Source organism: Sorex araneus, chromosome 1 (assembly GCF_027595985.1).
Source record: "Sorex araneus isolate mSorAra2 chromosome 1, mSorAra2.pri, whole genome shotgun sequence".
Classification (NCBI taxonomy): Eukaryota; Metazoa; Chordata; class Mammalia; order Eulipotyphla; family Soricidae; genus Sorex; species Sorex araneus.
Genome location: NC_073302.1, coordinates 134,370,203 through 134,392,865, shown reverse-complemented (window position 1 = coordinate 134,392,865; position 22,663 = coordinate 134,370,203). Strand labels below are relative to the sequence as shown.

At 40.4% G+C, this 22,663-nt stretch overlaps 1 protein-coding gene across 1 annotated transcript in view; it reads right to left on the bottom strand.

The window, feature by feature from the left end:
• Nucleotides 1-22,663, bottom strand: part of ITGA2 (integrin subunit alpha 2) — a gene marked incomplete at its 5' end in the record, with an annotated part of 87,323 nt that overhangs the window by 5,819 nt on the left and 58,841 nt on the right. Inside the window, 11 exons of the mRNA XM_004608523.2 lie at nt 4,200-4,313; nt 6,398-6,502; nt 7,290-7,400; nt 9,327-9,426; nt 14,140-14,223; nt 14,309-14,385; nt 15,215-15,307; nt 16,582-16,723; nt 17,345-17,427; nt 18,442-18,552; nt 20,102-20,253. Coding sequence (XP_004608580.2) covers nt 4,200-4,313; nt 6,398-6,502; nt 7,290-7,400; nt 9,327-9,426; nt 14,140-14,223; nt 14,309-14,385; nt 15,215-15,307; nt 16,582-16,723; nt 17,345-17,427; nt 18,442-18,552; nt 20,102-20,253 — 1,172 coding nt within the window. The remainder of the gene's footprint in view (nt 1-4,199; nt 4,314-6,397; nt 6,503-7,289; nt 7,401-9,326; nt 9,427-14,139; nt 14,224-14,308; nt 14,386-15,214; nt 15,308-16,581; nt 16,724-17,344; nt 17,428-18,441; nt 18,553-20,101; nt 20,254-22,663) is intronic.

The window sequence follows — 22,663 nt, the reverse complement described above, 5'->3', positions numbered from 1 at the left end:
CCAGGGCCAGAGAGATAGCACAGCGGCACAGCGGGTAGGGCATTTGTCTTGCATATGGCCAACCTGGGTTAGATTCCTCCATCCCTCTAGGAGAGCTTGGAAAGCTACCAAGAGTTTCCTGCTGGGCAGAACCTGTCAAGCTACCCATGGCGTAATCGATTTGTCAAAAATAGTAACAAGTCACACAATGGAGACGTTACTGGTGCCCGCTCCAGCAACTAGATGAACAACAATGCTACAGTGTTACAGTGCCTCTTACCCCCCCAAAAAAAAAAAGAAAGAAAGAAAAATAAAGAAAAAAGAAAGAAAAACTAAAAGAAAGAGAAAGAGAAAGAAAGAAAGAAAGAAAGAAAGAAAGAAAGAAAGAAAGAAAGAAAGAAAGAAAGAAAGAAAGAAAGAAAGAAAGAAAGGAAGGAAGGAAGGAAGGAAGGAAGGAAGGAAGGAAGGAAGGAAGGAAGGAAGGAAGGAAGGAAGGAAGGAAGGAAGAAAGAAAAGGAAGGAAGGAAGGAAGGAAGGAAGGAAGGAAGGAAGGAAGGAAGGAAGGAAGGAAGGAAGAAAGAAAAGGAAGGAAGGAAGGAAGGAAGGAAGGAAGGAAGGAAGGAAGGAAGGAAGGAAGGAAGGAAGGAAGGAAGGAAAAGAAAAAAGTAATGGATTTAAGGCAAGCATATAGTAAGAACATACTTAAAAAGAATTTTTTGGTGGGGGGCGGAAAGGGGAGTTTGGGGGCCACACCGGACAGTGGTCAGGGCTTACTCTGACTTGTGCTCAGGAATCACTCCTGGGTGTGCTCATGTCGGCCACGTGCAAAGCAAGTACCCTGCCCACTGTGCCGTCTCTCTAACCTCAAGGACATATACTTTTATGCTACTGTTATTAATAACCTTCTATTATGCACAAAATAACTATCTGCATCCCTGGACCTAGTTATAGCAAAATCTACTTTTTCAATGAACACATTATTCGTGTGTATATTGTTTCCTCTCAAAGGTAACTCTGGAACTCATAACTTTATTTGCAGCAAGACAATGCCCAGGTTTAAAATCTCCCTTCACATGTGCTGCTACCATGACTTCGTTTCCCTAGTAACCAGGGCACATGAGATCATTTACAAAACTATCTGGGAGCCAAGAAGAGGGCGCACCCCGCCAAAGAGTGAGCAGTTTGTTTCCTTTCCACTAGCTCAGACCCGGGCTAATCGTCTTGATGTTTTCAAGATGGAAGATTGCTTCCACATCTCACCCTGGTCACTTGTCTTAAACATTTTTTGGGGAACATTTAGCATACTAAAAGGGCTTTACCTTTTATTTATTTATTTATTTATTTTTAAATTTATTTTTTAATTTTTATTTTAAGAAGGAGCTCAGTGCATAGTGGTTTCATAGTCCCTATAGGCTGAGGATGAGATAACTGTGAGGCCATTCACCCAGGGAGAGAGATTTTTACAGGGTAGCATGCAGGGGTAGGTAAACCGATTACATAGTGGGAAGAGGCAGATAACCTCACCTGCTTGCATTCAGTGTGACTCTCCTTACAAATAATGCCAATGAACCAAAAATGCCATCAATTTGGAGGCTCGAGCAATCATTTTTTTTGGGGGGGGGGGCTCACTACACAGTGCCTCATGGGACCAGTTAGTGCTGGGGATCAAACCCAGACCTCCTGCATGCCCGGCACGCACTCAGCACCTTGTTATCACTTTAGAGTCGCTGAGCAATCACTTTGTGATGAAATTGCCTGAAATGTTGACTTGCACTACATCAGAAAATGGGCAAAATGGGCTCTAATACAGGAAATGAGATCCATATTTCAGACCGGATCTCCTCGGTGGTCTGAGAACATCCACTTTGCTGTTGAAATAGCTGAAAACAAGGTAGGGATAAACGTTTGACGGTGCGTAAAGGAAGAAGATGTGTGGCAGCTGATAGACAATGCCTCTCTCAGGCCTTTTTTTTCAGGTCAACAACCATCATCACCATGTTGAAAAATCATAAATAATACACTTCGGTATTTGGCTCTTAGAAGTGAAATTGCTGCTTCTGAAAACCTTTGGGAAAGTACTTCAAAAGGCCTAGCAGTGAAAGTGACGTAGCTTTAAACAAGCTCAGGAAAAACCAAATGCATTTTACAGAGCCAGAGTGACTGCATTTTGATTTGCAGCAGCCAGTTTTCCTTCCCAGCTGGCAAAGTTTGCTATGAAAACATTTGTTCCTCAAATTCAAGGAGCCAAGAAACCAGCTAGTGAAAGTGAGTGATGATGCACGGGTGTAGCTGGGACGGTAGGACCGCTAACTCCTCATCTTAAAGGTCAGGGCTATCCTCCAGGCTTGATAGCAAATGCAGTAAGAAAGAAACACACGAGAAGATGAGAAGAAAGCCCAGCTCTTCACTTCTCACCTGCCACTCCACTTCTCCATTTCCCCCTGCCTGACATGATTCTCTTTCCATGACATCTGTTTGAAGCAGAATGCGGGTGGGGACTGGGTTTCACAAAGCAAGGCAGGCACTCTATTACTGAGCCGTATCCCAGCTCTCTGTTGAGTCTTCCTCCAAGAATATTGCCTGTATTTTGGCTCAAGGGTCAAGTTCAGAGGAGGGAGTGTAGGTCTCTAGTCTTACATAAAACCACAGAATCTGGTTTGTTGGTGAGATCATGGAATGGTCACAAAGCAGAGAATGAGGAATAGTACGTTGGTAAGCACCACAAAGACTCATTTATTCATTAAAAAAAATCCACTGTAAGGGCCCTGGAGATTTCTGATAAATTTCTAGCTTGCTGCCTCAGCGTCAAGTGTTGTGAAATGAATAGTCCTTACATTTGCAGTCAGTTTAAGGAAGCCAGTCTATCCTTATATTGTTTTATGCGAGACTGAAATCTTAGAGATGGAAATCTTTGCTGAAAGAGGATCCTATCACTGAAGAGCCACACCTACCACACCAAGCTTAGAACTTTGTTGGAGCATCTTCCAGAAATGGAAATGACTCACTCACAAAGGGGCATGAATACTGTGCTTTCATCAGAGAAAGGGTCAGGGGGTTCTGATAGAGGAAGTTGGATCCTTAAGTTAAATTTATCTAATGGAGTGGTTTGAGACTACACAATGAACTGGGGTGGTCAGAATGAGACAGAGAGGTGTGTGTGTGTGTGTGTGTGTGTGTGTGTGTTGTGTTTTGTTGTGTTATATGTGAACACATGCTTGAGTGTTTTGATCTGGGCATGGTGGAGGAGACTGGGAAGATAGAAAGGTCTACAGCCTAGCAAGGGAGACAAAGCAGATGGTCCGCTGTGCCCAGGGGCAACAGAGGGGAGCTGGACACCATTCCCGGAGCCTCTGATGTAGTCACTTGGTATGAGTCCACGAAGTGACCTCTTTATCAATTTCATCCAAGTCATTCTGAGGCACCGATTCAGTAAGTTTGAAAATGCCAGCAAAATTGCTCTGCATCATTTGGGTACTGCTAATAATGCTAATACTAATATCCTCGATAATAATTGACAGAATATTAACATTGTCCAAGGGTAAGAACTTTGTGGCAACAAGGGCTTTCTGTTAGAAGCCTACTCAATTTGACAGATAAATGGATCATGAAGATGTGGTGTATATATACACAATGGAACACTCTGCAGTTTTAAGGAATGACGAAATCGTGTAATTTGCTAAACATGAATGGAATTGGATGATAGCATGCTAAATGAAGCCAGAAGAATAAGAAAAAACACAGGATGATATCACTGATATGTGGTATTCCGAATAACTGGATGAGGAAATGCAATGGTTTAAGGGCGGGATGTCTAGATCACCCGTGACCCCAGAGTACAGGGAGGAAAAGGAAAGAAGTTGAGTGGAGGCAGGGAGAAGACACAGATGAGAAGCAGAGGGCCCGGAGTCAAGGGAGATTCAGGTACATTGGTAATGCTGAGGAGTGATAGAAGTGAGGAACATATAAGCCAAGAGTCAACAACACTGAAATCATGAGACCCAAACTTTTAATAACCAACCTTAAGAAGGTGACTGTCAAGATCACAGGCTAGGGGTGGGAGGTGGGGGGAGCAGGGGAACCTGGGAATACTGGTAGAGGGAAGTTGAAACTGGCGGTGGGATCAATGCTGGAACACTGTATTCTAAAACTCAACTATGAATAACTTTGTAAATCATGGTTCTTTGATTAAAAAAAAATAATTGAATAAAGCTGATACTTACTGCTGCAAATGTCCCATTCCAAATTCTGGTTGACACATTCAGGAAGTATTCTCCTTTTACCTGAAGGCCTTTCAGCTGGCAGGTAAATTTACTACAGGAAGCAGTTGTGCAGTTCTGTCAAGATGGGGTACAGAAGAGGGAGGATTAGCATGAACTTAACAAAAAAAAGTCATGGTCAAATATTACTAAGGTAGACAGAAGCCAGCAATGGGGAAGATGTAAAGAAACAGGAAGTCTCATAAGCTAGTAGTGGGTACAATCATTCTTCAAGAGATCCTGGCACTGATTCGAAGTGCACATCTACCTGTCACTTCCCATCAAATGGACGATCTCAGATATCTTCCATAAATAAATGGGTGACAATCCATGTACTACCAGGACTTTTTATTATATACCATGTAAGTTAATTTGGTTTTATCTCATTACTAAGATAAAATAATATTTTTATCTTAATAATAAGATATTATTATTATATGGGCAGAGGAACCCAGGTGAGCGGGACCCAGGGCCGAGATCTCCAAGGCTGCTCAGATCAGGACTGGGCCTCTTCCACCCAGATTCCCCATTTTCCAGTAGCTAGACAGTCACACCCAAAAACTGCCCCCCCTCTCCCCCGGCGCCCGTGTAATCCCATCAACAGCCAACATCCAGAGACTATAAAATCCAGCTCCGGGAAGCACAATGTGGCTGTGCAACATCTGATAGCCTAGTTCTCCCTCTTGGAGAAACTGGCAAGCTACTGAGAGTTTACTGCCCGCCACCTGGGAGAGCCTGACAAGTTCCCCGTGGCTTATTCATATGCCAAATACAGTAACAATGATGGGTCTTATTCCTTTGACCCTTAAGAGCCTCTAATTCAGCACCCATTGGGAAGGACAACTAACGAGAGGCTGCTAAAATCTCAGGCTAGGATGAATGGAAACGTTACTGGGCCCACTCTAGCAAATTGTCGATCAATGGGATTATATGCATACCTCTCAGAAAGCCTGGCAAGCTACTGAGAGTATCCTGCCTGCATGGGCAGAGCCTGGCAAGCTAGCCATGGTGTATTTGATATGCAAAAAACAGTAACAATAGGTCTCATTCCCCTGACCCTGAAAGAGCCTGCAATCACTTGGAAAGTTGAGAAAGGAGAGGCTGCTAAAATCTGAGGGCCGAGAAGAATAGAGATGTTACTGGTGACTGCTCAAGTAAATTGATGAACAATGGGATGACAGTGATATAGCGATACAGTAAGTTAATTTGTTTTTATCTTATTCTTAATAAGATACTAATTAATACATTATAGACTCTACACACATGCTACAGTGGGATTTATTCACTCAATGCATAAGTATGCAATTTTTAGATTAAGAAAAAAGAGTCAGCAGTTTTCAAGAGTTGTTGGGGTGGATATGAGAATTTAGGACAATAAAACTATTCTGTATGATGCTTTACTTATGGTTGCAGGTCAGTATAAATTTGTCAAAAGACAGAATGTACATGTAATCAATGAACCTTAATATAAATGTGAACTATGATTTTGTTCATATGTGGAAGATAAACAAAATCAACCAACCAAACAACAAAAAAAATCCTTAGATTCTGACAACATAATGGTAGTTACCAGATGGGGAAGACCTGTGGGGTGGTGAGTGAAACAGGTACAGAAAGTTGGTGGATAGGAATAGTGTTGGATGGAAACTAGACACTTGGGGGTGCACTGAGGTAGCCTATGCAGCTGTTGGTATGAAATTCTAACTCCTAAAACTCATATAGTGACTCCAATGAAAAATGAAATTTTTTGTTAAGCAAAAAGTACATTTGGTTTCACATTAATCCCAAGATTCTAGAGGTGAAAATGTTGGTAAGAATATTTAAGAAAAAATGTAATGATAACTGGGGTTGGAGCAATAACACAGTGGGTAGGGCATTTGCCTTGCACATTGCTGATCCCAGGTTCGATTCTCAGCATCCCATATGGTCCCCTGAGCACTACGAGGGGTAATTCCTGAGTGTATAGCCAGGAGTAACCCCTGTGCACTACTGGGTGTGACCCAAAAAGAAAATGTAATGACAAGGAATAAATTTAAAAGAGAGAGAGAGAGGTTTGGGGATATGAGAAGGTAGATGAAAGGAATAGCCATGTTTCCATATAAGACAATATATGGAAATTTTATTAAACCAGGGTAAATGTCACCAGGTGAACCTGTCCTCACCAAGTCATTTGTGTGCCAGAAATTTTCACTCTTGAAAGATACAGAAGAAGATGTTTGTCCAATTTCTAGTGGGTTTATCTTTGCATCACAGGTGATGTCACCAGCCTACAAAGAAAAACATTAACTAAGTCTTATAGCAAAATGATGTTCCTTACACCATGAAGGATTGGGGACCCACTAGGCTGAGTCACTCACTGGACTCCCCTGACCATATTTCGTGCAACCTGTCCAATTACTGTAACCTTCAAAGTACTCACATCCTAAAAAGACTTGCTGAGGTGAGGCTGGTCCTTACAACCCGTATGTAAGGAAACAAATTTGCAGTAATAATGGACAGTGAGAAATTTTATTCTGAGTTCTTTTCTGTGGGACACTGTTGGGTTTTTATATTCTGTAGTCACCATGCAGAATCTCACACGGCAGGGTCTGGCAAGCTATCGTGGCATATTCGATATGCCAAAAACAGTAACAATAATGGGCCTCAGTTCCCTGACCCTGAACACAACAGGGATGAATGAGACGTTTCTGGCCCCATTCAAGCAAATCGATGAGCAACAGGACAACAGTGATACAGTGATAGGAACCGACCATAGGAACAGCACAACCCCAAGTTAGTGTTTCTCCACCAATAGCCCCGATCTAGGGGGGCTTCAGGAATATTTCTGCTTTCTGGATATTTATCTCAACCTTTCATCCGAACATATTTTTTTCCTTAGGACAGCATCGTACCTCTGCTATGGAAAAACTGCTAGTCAATTGGCATCTAGGATACATGGGATGGGGGTATCTACTCAATTCCCATCCATAAGATATCAGACATGAACACCCCAAACTCACTGAGTATTTCAATATGGAAAGATCACATTCGTACAGGCTATTCAACTGTCCTTACCTTATCTGTGTGAATGTCAGTCAGGTACATTAGTGGGTTCTTTTCCTTAGTGAACTGAGGAATGTGGATTGTCACAGATGCCATGCTTACTGGGATGCTTCCTGTCGTTACCTGTGCAGCACAAAAGGAGTTATTCTGGTTATCACTATCACATACATACATGTTCGAATACCTCTATGTTGATGAAAGGTCAAGTCTAAGTGTTAAAGTTGTGTTCATATGAAAGTGAGTCATTACCTTCTGGTCTAATTTCAGCCACTTCCCTCACTTCTCCAGAGAAAAAATTATTTAACATTGACTTTTTTTTGGGGGGGGCGGGTAGTGTCAGGGAAGTAGTTGGGCCATACTCAGAGAGGCCTGGGCTCTGGATGTAAGAATACTCCTGATGATGCTTGGGGGACCATAGGGGATGCTGGGGATCAAATCTGGGCTGGTCACATGCAGGCAAAGTAAATGCCCTACCTGCTGTGCTATTGCTCTGGCCCCAAACACCAGGTAAGTAATCAGTGATATCCAAGAAGCTAGAAACACCCATTTCTATATAGTTTTGCTACTACATCATGAAGTACCACTCTGCCCTGGTCAGCACCGTGGCTTAGCAAGTACTTGATCATTCTATGCTTTTTGGTTTTTCATTTTGTAAATCACTCATCAACTCTGTAGGTACACAAAGGTATAGCAGCATCTGTTCTCCTAGGTGAGAAGTCTCCTGACAGGTAAGTAGTTATGCTCCATGTCAAAGGCTGATACTGAGGACACTCTAAATATTACTTTACTGTAACTACTAATTAACTATTTGCTTCACTAAATAAGTAGATGGTAATTGCCATGCACAAATTTTGTCAGTTCTAGGATCTGGATCACAAATCATGATTCTTTCAGTTACTATTTTTATCATCAAAATGTAGGATTTTAGTTATGTAACAGACTAATAGAAAATACACAAAAATTGTATTGCCATTGAGATGTGGGGGAAGTGTTTTGTTTCATTTTTGGGCCACACACAGCAATGTCTAGGACTTCTTCCTGGCTCTGGATTCAGGGGTCACTGGACTTAGGTGGGGGTGGGAGGACCATGTAGAATAACAAGGATCAAATCTGGTTAGCTGCACGCAAGGCAAGCTCTATACCCACTGTACTACTCTCCAGCCTGGAACTGTTCTTTAACTTTTCTAAGTTTTATAATGCTATTATACAGTTGTCATTCTTTCACAACTTTACCTTTCAACAACTGATAACAATTTTAGTTTAATAACTGCTTACAGAAATAAAAACCTCTGCAAGCATTTCTAGGTACTGTAAACATTTCTGCATACCTACCATGATAGAAAAAATAATGCATATTTTTTGTTCAAATTATTCTTAAGTAGGGATATTCTTCAAAGATATTAGCCAAAATAGTGACATTCCAGAGACTTTTACCGATAGTAATATAATTTTATCAATATTCTATTGGTTATTTTTTATTATTTGTTTTAAAACATATCAATAATCCTTTGTTTACTGGGTGGGAGGGGGGCGGTGGCACACCCGGCTGTGCTCAGGGCTTGCTCCTAACACTGTGTTCAGGAGTTACTCTTGGAAGGCTCAGGGAACCAAACCTGGGATCAAACCTGGGTAGGCTGTATGCAAGACAAATGCCCTCCCCACTGTACTATCACGCCAGTCCATGTTAATGATCCTTTACCCATAAGAAATAACTAAGAACAAAGCTCACTTATTTATGGTCAATATTAACGGTTCTCAGAGTATGGTGCCTGGACCCACAGCATCAGTAACACCTGGGAACATTTTCGGAACATTTTCAGAACCACCCCAAAGCCACTGAATCAGAAACTACAGGTCCGAATCCAGTGGCGTACATCTTAGCAAATCTCTAGGTCACTCTAACACATCTTTGAGAACCACTGCTAAGCTTCAACTTCTTTTTACTCTTTTCTCTTCCTTATTTGTACATAGCTAATACACAGCTAACGCTTTTTACCCCCTTAGACCACCTTAATTCTGATTTCCCATCCTTATGACAGGTTTACCAACCTTAATGGAAAAGATGAATTTGGGACCAATATCTTCCAAACTGTGTACCAGAGAAGGAACATCCTCATCTGAGACTTCATAAAAATTTATGTTGATGAATCTGTTGGATGATGTTTACAAAGTCAAATGTTTCAGCTATGCTGCTAATGTTCGTTTTACATAGCATACATTTAGCTTACAACTAGTACAACTTGAAATAGGTACTAAAACATCAAATAAGAACAAATGATTTTTATGTTTATGGTCTGGTGTATGTTTCTAGGACTCAAACCACTTTTTTCATAATAAAATCCTTCATATGTTTTCCTGCTGAGATTATGTGTTATACACTTATCAGTTGTATCACTGTATCACTATCATCCCATTGCTCATAGATTTGCTCGAGCGGGCACCAGTAACACCTCCATTGTGAGACTTGTTACTGTTTTTGGTATATTGAATACGGCACAGGTAGCTTGCCAGGCTCTGCAGTGTGGGCAGAATACTCTTGGTAGCTTGCCTGGCTCTCCAAGAGGGGCAGAGAAATCGAACTGGGTCGGCCACGTGTAAGGCAAATGCCCTACCACTGTGCTATCAGTTGTAGAATTTCAAAAATAAGTACAATGCTAGCCAGATAGTACAAAGATAAGGCCTTGCATGTGACCCGACTCTGGCTCAATGGACCTCTGAACACTGCTAGGAGTGATCCCTAAGCTCAGAGACAAGAGGAGGTCCTGAGCACAGGTGGATGTGACCTCCAAACAAAAAGTAAAATCAAATAAATAGAAATGTATTACTTTAAGGTTGATGGAACTTTTCTGTAGACTAGACTAGAACAGACTGCTGTATATTGTCTGTTGTGCTAATTTAGCGAGACAATTAATTATTGGCAATGGGATAAATGTGTTTAACATTCTAAGGATTTTCCATTCAGTAAGGCAAAAATACAATGACAGGATACTGGCACCAGCTCCTGGAGTATTCATTGCTGGATGACTGGAATAGGGCATACATTTTCCGTAGTAGTCTTTGCTCCTATCCTTCTCATGTCCCAAAAGAACTCTAAGGCTTTTGATTAGCTGGGCTTGGTCAGTCTGTTTTCACTACCAGTGTAGAGCCCACCTTAAGACGGTTGAGCAGGAGGCCTTACTAATTGGACACCTCTGTACTTGTATCTGAGCTTTCCTTAGGAATGCCAATACGGGTTTGCATGTAAAGTAATGGCTGGCTTTCAGGAATCCCACAGGATCGCTCTGAATGGCATGGATTTGGATGGCCTCCTCTCTCTTCATTTTCAGTTTCTGAGGCTGATTCCAACCAGGATAGCTTAATGGGGCATGGTTGGGAATACGCTGGAGGCTGAAAACCAAATTTATACTTATATAATGTTGGCTCAATTTCCTAACATTAAACTGGATACTTTCTAAGATACTTGTCATTTAGTTACTGACAAAGTATTGCCTTTCTTTTATTTGTTTTAAAAGCTTTCAGAATTCACACAAGGTAAATATGTCACAGGGATACTTAAGTAGATGTAGTATTTGTTAAGGTTAGCTATAGGAGAGGAACAGTAGCTATCTCATTAGTATGTTATTGGTTACATAAAATATAAAACACATACAAACTAGAACAGAAAAATAAAAATTAGATCATGTCTTGAAATGGACTGGAGCGATAGCACAGCAGGTACACGGCTGACCCGGGTTTGATTCCTTTGTCCCTCTTGGAGAGCCCGGGAAGCTACTGAAAGTATCCCGCCCACATGGCAGAGCCTGGCAAGCTACTCTGGTGTATTCGATATGCCAAAAACAGTAACAAGGCTCACAATGTAGACGTTACTGGTGCCTGCTCAAGCAAATTGTTGAATAGTGGAATGACAGTGCTACAGTGTTACAGTCTTGAAATAAACATTTCTCTAAGGTTACATAAAAAGCAATGAAAAAAGAATTATCATTACATTTCGGTGAATAAAATGTGTGTGTTTGTGTGTATATATCAAGTGTATACATCCTGCTAGATAGTATTCTGTAGCTAGAAGTCCTGTAGCCAGAAGGTATTGTGAAAGCAACTGAGTTTGTCATTTACAACCGAATTGGTGGGAGGGAGGAAAGAACACCTTCACCTTATATTGTACATCTCTCTCTAATGTTTGGGCCTTCTATCCATCTCCCTTTAATATCTTTATTATAAAGGAAACATACTAATTTGAGAAATAATCTAGATGGTTATCTAGATGATTAGATTAGAATACACATTAGAATTTATAATTCACAGTATTAATTTTTAACTGTATGTATGCTTTATTGAATATGAATGTGATAGGGGGCTTGAGCAATAGCACAGCAGGTAGGGCATTTGCCTTGCACTCGGCTGACCCGGGTTCGATTCCCAGCATCCCATATGGTCCCCCGAGCACTGCCATGAGTAATTCCTGAGTGCAGAACCAGGAATAACCCCTGAGCATCGCCAGGTGTGACCCAAAAAGCAAAAAAAAAAAAAACCAAAACTGAATATGACAGTGATAGAATCCAAGTCACTATCATAAAATATACACAGCTAAGGTGGTCATAAAAATAAAATCCTTTTCAATTTTGTATTCATTTTATGTTAAAATATTTTTTAAAAATTGGCCATTGCGCAAGAATGGAATCAAAAGGACTATGATAACAAAAAAGCATTTAGGAAGAGCAAGAATCAATATAGGTAGGAAGAGAACAAATCAGGTAATGTGGTAACATCAGCTTTTATGGCAGCATTAGTCTCCAACTATTTATTTTAACAACCAAGGAAGCTTTGAAAACTGCCGTCACTGATTAATTTTTCAGGGATGCATGACTTGGATGATATTTTGTTTCTGCTCTCTGCTCCTTGCAGCTCACTTGAAACAGAAGCATTCTTTTCATTTTTACTCGTCTCAAGCTCCAGACTTATTTCCTTCCCCTTTTTGTTTTTTTGCTCAGTGACCTACTGAATGACCTACATCTCCCGTGCTCTTCAGAGCTGGGTGATGAGATGGGAGTTAGTGATACACTCTCACTACATACTGTTCACAGCCTAATTCTTGGAAACACAATGCCGCATGTTTTCCGTGGGTCACTAGATTGCTTGGTGTCTCCCCCGAGAGAGAACTCTCATTTTCAAAGTTCGTGACGGCTCCTGCACATTGTAGAAGGAGTAGAAGCAAAGCCCTACAGGGTCTAAATGTCCTTGACTCTGCTTCACTTCACCGCAGGAGCCAAAGCAGTGAGATTCAATTTTTTTAGCACCTGTGGTAAATGATGCTGACCTCACTCAAGACACCTGGACCTCAAGATCATTCAAGAGAGCTGGTGACAACCAAGTACCCTTTGGCTACTACTCTCAGGCTTATTTGCTTTGTGTAGGCAAGGACAGGGAATAAAGAGTGAGTTCCATTGGGAAAATTCCTTCTTTCTTCAATGTTGGTTAAAAAAAAACCCAAACTATTACGCCAAAAGTTTCCTACTTATTTTCTCATCATCTATGGAGACTATTCGCTATTTGTGATCAATCTGCTATGTGCAAGCATTGGATATAGAGCATTTAATGTGAGGTAATGGGACTTTCACTGGAGATGTGGTATAGACATATAGGAAGTAGGCACAAAGCACAAAGTGTTGGCAACTCCTCAGAGTCCTGAGTTCTGCTTTGACATTTGGGGAAGGGTTGCCACCTGTCCAGAGGAACTGCAGAGTTTTTTCTGTGACATCAGCATAATACTCTTTTTTAGTTTCATGATGTTGCTCTCATTTAATAAACATAGGGTTCAAGAATTCCCTCGGGACTTCTGTTTTAATTGACAATGGGGAAGCAAATTAATTCAGATACTCAAGTAAAAAGTGGGGTATAGTCAGGCCAGAGCAATAGTACAGGGGGTAAGGTGCTTGCCTTGCAAGAGAGTGACCCAGGTTTGATCCCAGGCACTGCAGATGGACCTCCAAACTTGCCAGGAGTTATCAGTGAGTGCAGGAAGTAGTAATCCCTGAGTACTGCTGGGTGGTGTCCCCAAACAAGCAAACAAAGAAAAGAGTGGGGTGTAGTCACATAATGAAATACTATACATCTGTACAAGAAGATAAAATCTTACAGTTCACTGCAAAATTCATGTAAAGTGAAATAAGTCAGAGGGAGAAGGACAGATACTAGTTGATCTCACTCATGCATGAAATTAACCTGGTTTGATCCCCGGCCTAAATATGGTACCCTGAGCACAGAGCTAGGAGCTAGCCTGGAGCACCAGTTGGTGTGGACCACCAAAGTTTTGAAAGCCAACCTAAATTTCAAATTATAAAACAGAGTAGAAGGGGGAATGAAGAGGCAAGTGATAAGTGATACAGAGAGTGTGGTGGAGGATCTTGGACACTTTGTCGGGGGGTGGGGTGGCGGTGAAGTAGTTTTGTCCATTAATACTGCAAACTTTAACACTATTATAACCATATTCTTAAACTATACGTTCTTTTATTTAAGAAAAAAACGTAATTGGTTATCACTGTGTCACTGTCACTGTCATCCTGGTGCTCATCGATTTGCTTGAGCAGGCACCAGTAATGCCTTCATTGTGAGAATTGTTGTTGCTGTTTTTGGCATATCAAATGCACCACGGGTAGCTTGCCAGGCTCTGCCGTGCAGGTGGGATACTCTCGGTAGCTTGCCAGGCTCTCCAAGAGGGATGAAGGAATCAAACCCAGGTCAGTCTCGTGCAAGGCAAACGCTGTGCTATCACTCCCCCCCCATTACTCCCCCTCCCATGGGTAATTTAGTCATGAACCAAATGTGTTATAAACTCTAGAGACAGGGTGCTCGCTGCTGGACATACCTTGTGATGTGAATTTCAGCATCATACAGCAGAGGAAGTCTGAAGTCGACCCTGTTATCAGACTCATTTTCTTCAGAGCTTTCACTATTATAAGGAATATTAGGAAATGACTTAAAAAGAAATAATATAACAGCAGCCATCATCAACTCATGACTTTGTTGTGCTTTACCTTAAGGCTTGGAAACTGACAGATGTCTGATTCTGAAGAATTTGAAGATTGAAGTCAAAGTTAATAGTAAAAGTCACCTGCACATGAAATTAAAATTTATCAAGTTATGATGCTCTCTCCTCAGTGTCCAACAAGAAAAAAATATTTTCACTAATTAGATTTTGAATTTTACTTTTAAATTTGTAGAATTCCTATATCATCTGTCCACCATGACTGAATAAGTCTCATTTCAATAATTAGTAGGGTTCAATGCTTAACTGTTTAATCAATGTTTAATCACACAGAAGAGCCTGACAAGCTCCCCGTGGCATACTCGATATACCAAATACAGTAGCAACAACAGGTTTCATCCCCTGGACCCTGAAAGAGTCTCCAATCATTGGGAAAGATGAGTAAGGAGAAGCTGCTAAAATCTCAGGGCTGGGAAGAATGGAGACAATACTGGTGCCCGCTCGAGCAAATCAATGAACAATGGGATGACAGTGATACAGTGAATGTTTAACTGACATTTCTATGTCATTGCTTCACAGATTCATCCACTCAATTACAAAGTGAATTACAAAGCTTTGGGCTGATGTGACGTTTGCTTGTCTGAGGTTAACAAGCGGTATGTGTGACTCTGTGTACTGGTAAACCTATTCACAATCAAAGAACTTTTTTCATTACGTGTGCACTTTAGAATGAATCACACAAAGGGAAAAAAATCCCACTTACATTAATTACTTAAATTAAGATGTAGAAAATTTTAAACGTCCTCTCAACAGGAAGCCAGTTGTTTTGTTAGGCATCTGTGAAATAAAATTAAGACACCTCTCAAAGAAAACTAAAAGGGTGGTAGTGTAGATGAATTCATACTAGTGACCAGGAGAGGATAGGGTGGATCTGAAGATAAAGTTCAAGTTGTACCTGTTGTTTTGGATGCAAAGCAGGGTAGCTAACATCACAGTCAACTGACTTCTGGGTGGAAGCAACCTGGCATCGTATTTCTGTCCCATCAGTCTGAAAGAGGCCAAGGCAAGAATGATTAATTGACATGTAGTCTGTGTGTGTGTGTGTGTGTGTATGAGGGAGAGAGAGACAGAGAGAGATACACAGAGACAGAAAGACAGAGACAGAGATAGAGAGAGAGAGAGAGAGAGAGAGAGAGAACAAGCTGAAAGAGCCTGAAAAGATGAGCAGAGCAGTAAGTTAGGTCCATAAATGAAGTAATTTAATTATTCCAATACTTGAAAGTCTTGTAATATCTAGGTAACTAATGCATTTTTAACCATTATGTAAAGCTTAATGGTTATTAATGGCTATTAAGTAATTACTTATTAATTATAAGTAAAAATAAGAGACCAAATATTTACTCCATAAATAAATTTACCTCCCAAATAAATCCTATTATTTTATTTCCAAAGTACAAAATATCTCTAATCAAATTTTCAGAAATGTGGTGTTTTCATATATAATTTTCTCCCAACATGCACTTGAAATTTCTTTTTAAACAAAGTGGGAAAAAAGCCCAAATCATATGTGAGCATTTACTATATGTTAAAAAAAAATCAGGGATTCATTTTCATTTTTCCTCCCACTTTTTTCTCCTTAATAAGTTGTCATTTAAAAAAAAAGAAGTTGTCATTTGATATAAGCAATTTAAACACTCAACACAGCATAGGTTTAGAATGCTAAATCTGTGAAGCTCATGTTAACGTTAAACTGGATGAAACCATTTTCTAATCTGTATTTTCAGTAATGGCGAATATTTTAAAAGGGAGATATAAATGAAGGCATAAACTTTAAAAATCACAGCTTTTCCCTTCTCTCTGTTGCATACGTGGTAGCGGAGGAGAGAACGGAGGCATTTATGGTCAAGTGTGCTTCTGGTATAGCGATCACATGAACATGAGGGACTGGCTCCTGGAACATATATATCTGCCTGGCAGTGTTTGCCAAGCTCAGCGCTGAGCTGTGGGAAGAGACAAGTGCAGCTCATAACTTCTGCAGTAGCATATTACACAGACGGGGGAGAATAATCACGGGAGTGGCTGGCTACTTCAGCCAAGTCTAAGGGCAAAGGAAAAACTGACCCAAGATGGGAAGCAGAATTGATCTAGATGCAGAGCCAGGGTATGTTCTCTGGCACTTTAACTAGTTCGGAGTCATAGCTGGCGCTGAGCTAGGGACATTTGCAGACAGTCAGGGGGGAAAAGAGATCTGAGCTCAAGGAAGCTGGTAATGGACAAATGTAAAATGACCCAACTGCAGTAAGTATAGGGACATTCACCTACCGGAGTGGTCCAGGAAGCAAAAAACAAGTTTTCTGAGAAGTCAACAACAATCCTAGTGTTGTATGCACTCTCCTTTTTGTTTGTCAGTGTCACCAAAAATGTTAACCTCTTGTTTTTGTTGCTGACAATAAAAGGCTGTTCTCTGTTAAAATAAAAAAAAAAAACCAAAACAGGAGTCATTAATGTTAAAAAAAAAAAAGGTGGGGTTGGGCAGAAGTATTCCAAGTTCTTCGCTCATTTTAAAAATAAGTTATAGAGGGGCCAGAGTGGGTAGAGTATTTGCCTTGCAAGCAGCCGACCCTGGTTCAATTCCCGGCATCCCATATGGTCCCCTGAGCATGGCCAGGAGTAATTCCTGCATGTGGATCCAGGAGTGACTCCTGAGTATCACCAGGTGTGGCCTCCAAATGAGAAAGAAATAAAAATAAATAAAATATGTAGAGTTCTCTGAAACATTGAGAAAGCTGCATTATAATCATAACATGTCTTCAGAGTAAAGTGCTATTGATAATGAAGATCAATGCTATTGGATTTTCTTCTTTCTTGCTTCTAATGATGACATTACAGAAAAAAGATACATTCAGATACAAATGGCTTTAAATTTCACATTGTTTGATTCAAATGGATTTTAATTTCTTATATGAAATTTAATTCTTAAAGATCCTGAAATATTTAAGAATGTCTCATTCATAGAAAAAAAATCCATCACTGTTCATTTGACTCATGTAGTATATCTTATTTTTCCATTCACTCTGAGACTTACTGAGTAGCTGACAGCTGCTGGACATCTAAAACTAGATCAGAAACGCAAAGTCCATCATCACCACAGTCTTTATGGAAAGGGATCTGCAAGAGAGGAAAAATAATTCCAGACATTATCTCTTGAGTTGTAAAACTGACTGTGGAGTCATTTATGTACTATTGTTGCACTTACATAAAATTCAAAGCAATGTGCAAAACTAATCAATGCTCCAGGAACATAGACATGTTTAACAACATCACTATCGTAATCAGAATGGATATAACATGGAACATGGGGAGGTGTCAGGAAGTTTGTGCAGGAAACTCAAAGGGAGTACACAGGCTTTGCATGAAGGAAATCTAGGTTTAATCTTCAGTACTGTAGGGGCCCCTGAGCACTGCCACGAGTGACTCTTGAACACTGAGCATGAAGTAATTCTTGGGCACTGCTGAGTGTAGCCCAATCCCCAAAAATAAATTCCAAAATTCAAAGATGATTTGCCTGAGGGAGGAATATGAGAGGAACTCTTGGTAGGGAGTGACAGAAAATTTCATAGAAGCTAGGCATAGTATCCTAAGATGTCTGATTTATTAACTATTTATTTCTTTTAAAGGATAGGAATGATAGCACAGCAGGTAGAGCATTTTCTTTGCATGTGGCCAACCTGGGTTCGATTCCTCCTTCCCTCTCAGAGAGCCCGGCAGGCTACTGAGAGTATCCTGCCTACATGGCAGAGCCTGGCAAACTACCCGTGGCATATTCAATATGCCAAAAACAGTAACAAGTCTCACAATGGAGACATTACTGGTGCCCGTTAGAGCAAACTGATGAACAATGGGATGACAGTGCTACAGTGCGACAGAGCAATTTCTTTTAAAAATATTTATTAAATATATAAAGTGGATCAAGCATTGCTTGAGGGGCCAAGAGTGGAGCAGGATATTGAAAAGTTGAAACTTCTGCACTTGTAGAACTTACTTGCTGGTGAACATCATGTGATAGTGTTTCAGTTAGAAAAAACATGAAGATCATATCCTAGATATCTTTCTAATTTTCCTGCAGAGACTAACTTTGGCAGAGAATCTGAACTTGAGGAAAGGCAAAGCTACCACACTTACACTGAAGACCTTGGTTGGCTCTGAATAGGCTTCGAGGGCAGGACTGGTGCCTGGGTTTGCCAGGCTGATGTTCACACACAGATCCATCGGGCTGATAACATCAGAGGGCTCCTAAACATGGACACAGACTATCAGGCTGCAGCAACTTCAAAATGACTACAAAGAAAATGACCCACTTGTAGACTATTCTTGAATTTTCAAGACCTCTTCCTCCTTCTCTTCTGTCTTCATTTTACTCTTAGCATCTCTGCTGCTAAGAAACTTGAAGAAGGGCTGGAGCAATAGTACATTGGGTAGTGAGTTGACCTTGCAAGTGGCTGAGCAGGGTTCAGTCCCCAGCATCCTGTATGGTCCCCGGAGCACTGCCAGGAATAATTCCTGAGTGCAGAGCCAGGGGTGAGTATCTCCAGGATCTTGAAACTTGAAGAGACCTAGCCTCAATAAAAATGTTAAGTAGCAGTTATTTCTCACCAGTAACCCCATTATTCATATACAAATAATTATATGTATTATTATATGTGGGCTGGAGTGATAGCACAGCGGTAGGGTGTTTGCTTTGCATGAGGCCATCCTGAGTTCAATTCCTCCACCCCTCTCAGAGAGCCCGCAAAGCTACTGAGAGTATCTCGCCCGCACGGCAGAGCCTGGCAAGCTACCCGTGGTGTATTCGATATGCCAAAAACAGTAACAACTAGTCTTAAAATGCAGATGTTACTGGTGCCCGCTCGAGCGAACTGATGAACAACGGGATGACAGTGACAGTGACAGCGATTATTATATGTGTAAATTTAGTGCTATGTCCATTTGAATTTACAAACGTGAAGTACATTGGTGGTTGGATATGTCTTTTTTTTTGCTACAATTCATGGATACGCTGGTTTCCTGAAAAAATTTCTCGAAGAGAATATTAGCTTGAAAGAGCAAGTAAGCAAGCATAGACAGACAATTCATTCAGGGAGAACGGCTTGAATAAGCCTAACTGACATCTTTACAATAAAAAAATTTACTGTACAAACAAGAAATTTTTGACTTGAATAATTAAACAGCTCCAGTTATTTAGACCATCTATTAGCATTATGTTTTTTCAACTCTATTATTAACATTTCTGAAGAAGTGATCATTATACTATCTTCATACATCAGAAATATCCAGAGGTGACAACAAACTTACCTTCGAACTTTCAAATCCAAATTTCTGATGGTGGATATGCAGAAGACATACTTAATAAACACTCATTTGATATTTCTTATGCACCCTAGACTATGAGAACCATATTCTAGGAAAGTTCGTGAATACCTCACTTGAAAATGGTCTCCTGATTAAATTATACTTTCAAATAACATTATGTGGTTTCTAAAGAGAAATATTCTTATAATTTATAAAACACATTTTTTGTTAACATGTAAGAAAGTGCTGTCTTTGATTTCTTTCCGAACTTTACTTTTCACCCTATTTACTATACTAATAAATAAAATTTAAAGCTACTAACATGTAATAACATTATTTTCACAAAGGAAGTTTCCTATTCACAGGTTTAGAGAAGAAAAGCATTACTTATAAGGGTAAACATATCCTAAACCAGAAGATTCATTTTAGATTTTCACTAGTCATTAGTCTTTATGAGAAACAGAAATGAAAAGGGCTTAAATTGAGGCCTCACCTGTATGTGGATAATGAACTCAGAGCAAGTCTGGGCTCGACGCACCATCAAAGTTTTCTGCAGGAACCTCTCATTATTTTCCTTAAATAATCCCCTGGATGTGACTCTGGATGAATACTGATCTGCATCTATTGTGATGTTATATTTAATGGCTATGATACAAACCATAAAGAAATTTTATTATAAATAAACTTTTAGGAAAGGTACATTCTTGCTCTATTGTGTCTACTGGATGAAATCTTTGGCTTCAGGAAAACATCAAAGCAGCTCTTATGTTGAAGGACTGTGAACCACAGCTAGTCCAAGGAATTTGTAATTCTGGCTCTAAGGATGTATGTCGCCATGGAAACAAGCAAAGACATGTGGTTCAAAGAAACCCAATTTGAAGCAGTGGGCTTGCCATCAGGAAGTTTACTAGCTAAACTTGGTCAAAATACTCCCTCAGATTTATTGCCTATAGCATAGGGATATGAAAAGGAAGGATACAACCCTCTTGAGCGTCTACAGTTAAACTTATTCTTATACTTTACCTTATACAAGTTTTACAATAAACCAGGGAAGTATATAGTATCGTATTTTTAAGATAATGAATGAAAGAGGTAAACTAATTCCCTCCCTCCCTCCCTCCCTCCCTCCCTCCCTCCCTCCCTCCCTCCCTCCCTCCCTCCCTTCCTTCCTTCCTTCCTTCCTTCCTTCCTTCCTTCCTTCCTTCCTTCCTTCCTTCCTTCCTTCCTTCCTTCCTTCCTTCCTTCCTTCCTTCCTTCCTTCCTCCTTCTCATCCAGCAATACTCAGGGTTTACTATTGGCTCTGCACTCAGGAATCACTCCTAGCAGTGCTCAGGGGACCGTATGGGATACCAAGAATCAAACCTAGGTCTGACACATGCAATGCAAATGCCCTACCTGCTGTATTATCATTCCAGCTCTCTTCCTTTCTTATTGGGTCACACCTGGCAGTATTTGGGGCTCAATTTTGGCTCTGCATTCAGGGATCCTTCCTGGGAGGGGAACTTTTGGGGTCCTGGGAACTGAATCCAGATCAGTTGCATGCAAGCCATGCGCTGTAGTAAGCCTGCTATACCTCTCTGGACCCTTGAAAAAAAACCTTCTTAATAGAAATAATGAAAAGAGATGTGGGTGGGAAAGAGTCTCATAGGCAACAAGTGATTTTTATACTATTAACCAGATTGTTCACTGGATGAAATAAATAACAGAGACCATATGCTTTATAAATTTACTTTCTACAGTTGAGAGGATGGGATTTACGTCTTACAAAAATATTAGTGCCAAAGCAATTACATAGCAGAAGCTTGGGACTAGCCTGAGGCTCACTCCAGACAGTGAGCCAAAAGAAAGAAATTCTCTGACAGCTGGGTCTGCAGAAACAGAAGGGTGAATAGCCATCAGAAAGTGGAATTCTCACCTGCCAGCCCATTCTACTGACAAATGCATTTTTCAAGTCCATCAGCAGACTAGGCATATTTTTCCTCCCATCTTTATTGATATATAATTAAACAGTATGTGAATGTTTAAGAAGAGAAGCATTGAGATTTGATATGAAATATCACTGTATCACTGTCATCCCATTGATTTGCTCGAGGGGGCACCAGTAACGTCGCCATTGTGAGACTTGTTGTTACTATTTTTGGCATATCAAATACACCATGGGTAGGCTCTGCCATGCAGGCAACATACTCTCAGTAGCTTGCCGGGTTCTCCGAGAGGGGTGGAGGAATCAGACCCGGGTTGGCCGTGTGCAAGTCAAACGCCCTACCCACTGTGCTAATATAATTGATTATATTTCAAATAGTTATATTTTAATGACAGTATCACAAAATAATTACCAAAAATAAGGTTGGCTAACACACCCATTACCTCACAGTTGGCATGTGTGGTGAGAACTTTTGAAATCTACTCATGGCAACTTTCAAATATAGAAAACATATTTGTTAACAATATTCATATTACATTATACCTATCATTTAATGCTCATACAGACACAGTTTTTTTAATTCAATTATCATGATGATCTAGATGGATGAGAGATGGGCTACTCAAAGTTGGGCCAATTCTGCACAAGTGAAAGAACAAATGTGCACTAGATCTGAAAGTAGGAAAATATGAAAAACCTGCCAAGAGGTAAATCTGGTTTCTGCTTTGTGTTTCTTAGCTCATTTATTTCTTTTGATGAACCATAGCAAATAATCCACCTCAGTATTTTTAGTTTTACATGTAATTTTCTTACTGCATAGTGAAAGACCTATAGGAATGACAGGTTTCTAAACTTTGGAGTCCCAATCTGACAGAAGAGGGAGAGAACCCATTCAATCAAGTGTCCAATCAAGTGTTTTGTGTTGAAGAAGTTGAGTGCTGGAGCAGAAGGAACGAAAGCAGGATAGAGTGGTTAGAAAAGGTAAGTGAGAGTGTAGGACCCCAGACTGGCCCTGATCAGTGTGAGAACTACTCAGAGGAACCCCAGAATACTTTTTTATACTATTAACCCCATTCACTTTCTACAGCTCTCTTCACACTCCCCTGCTGACAGAACACTCAACAGACTTT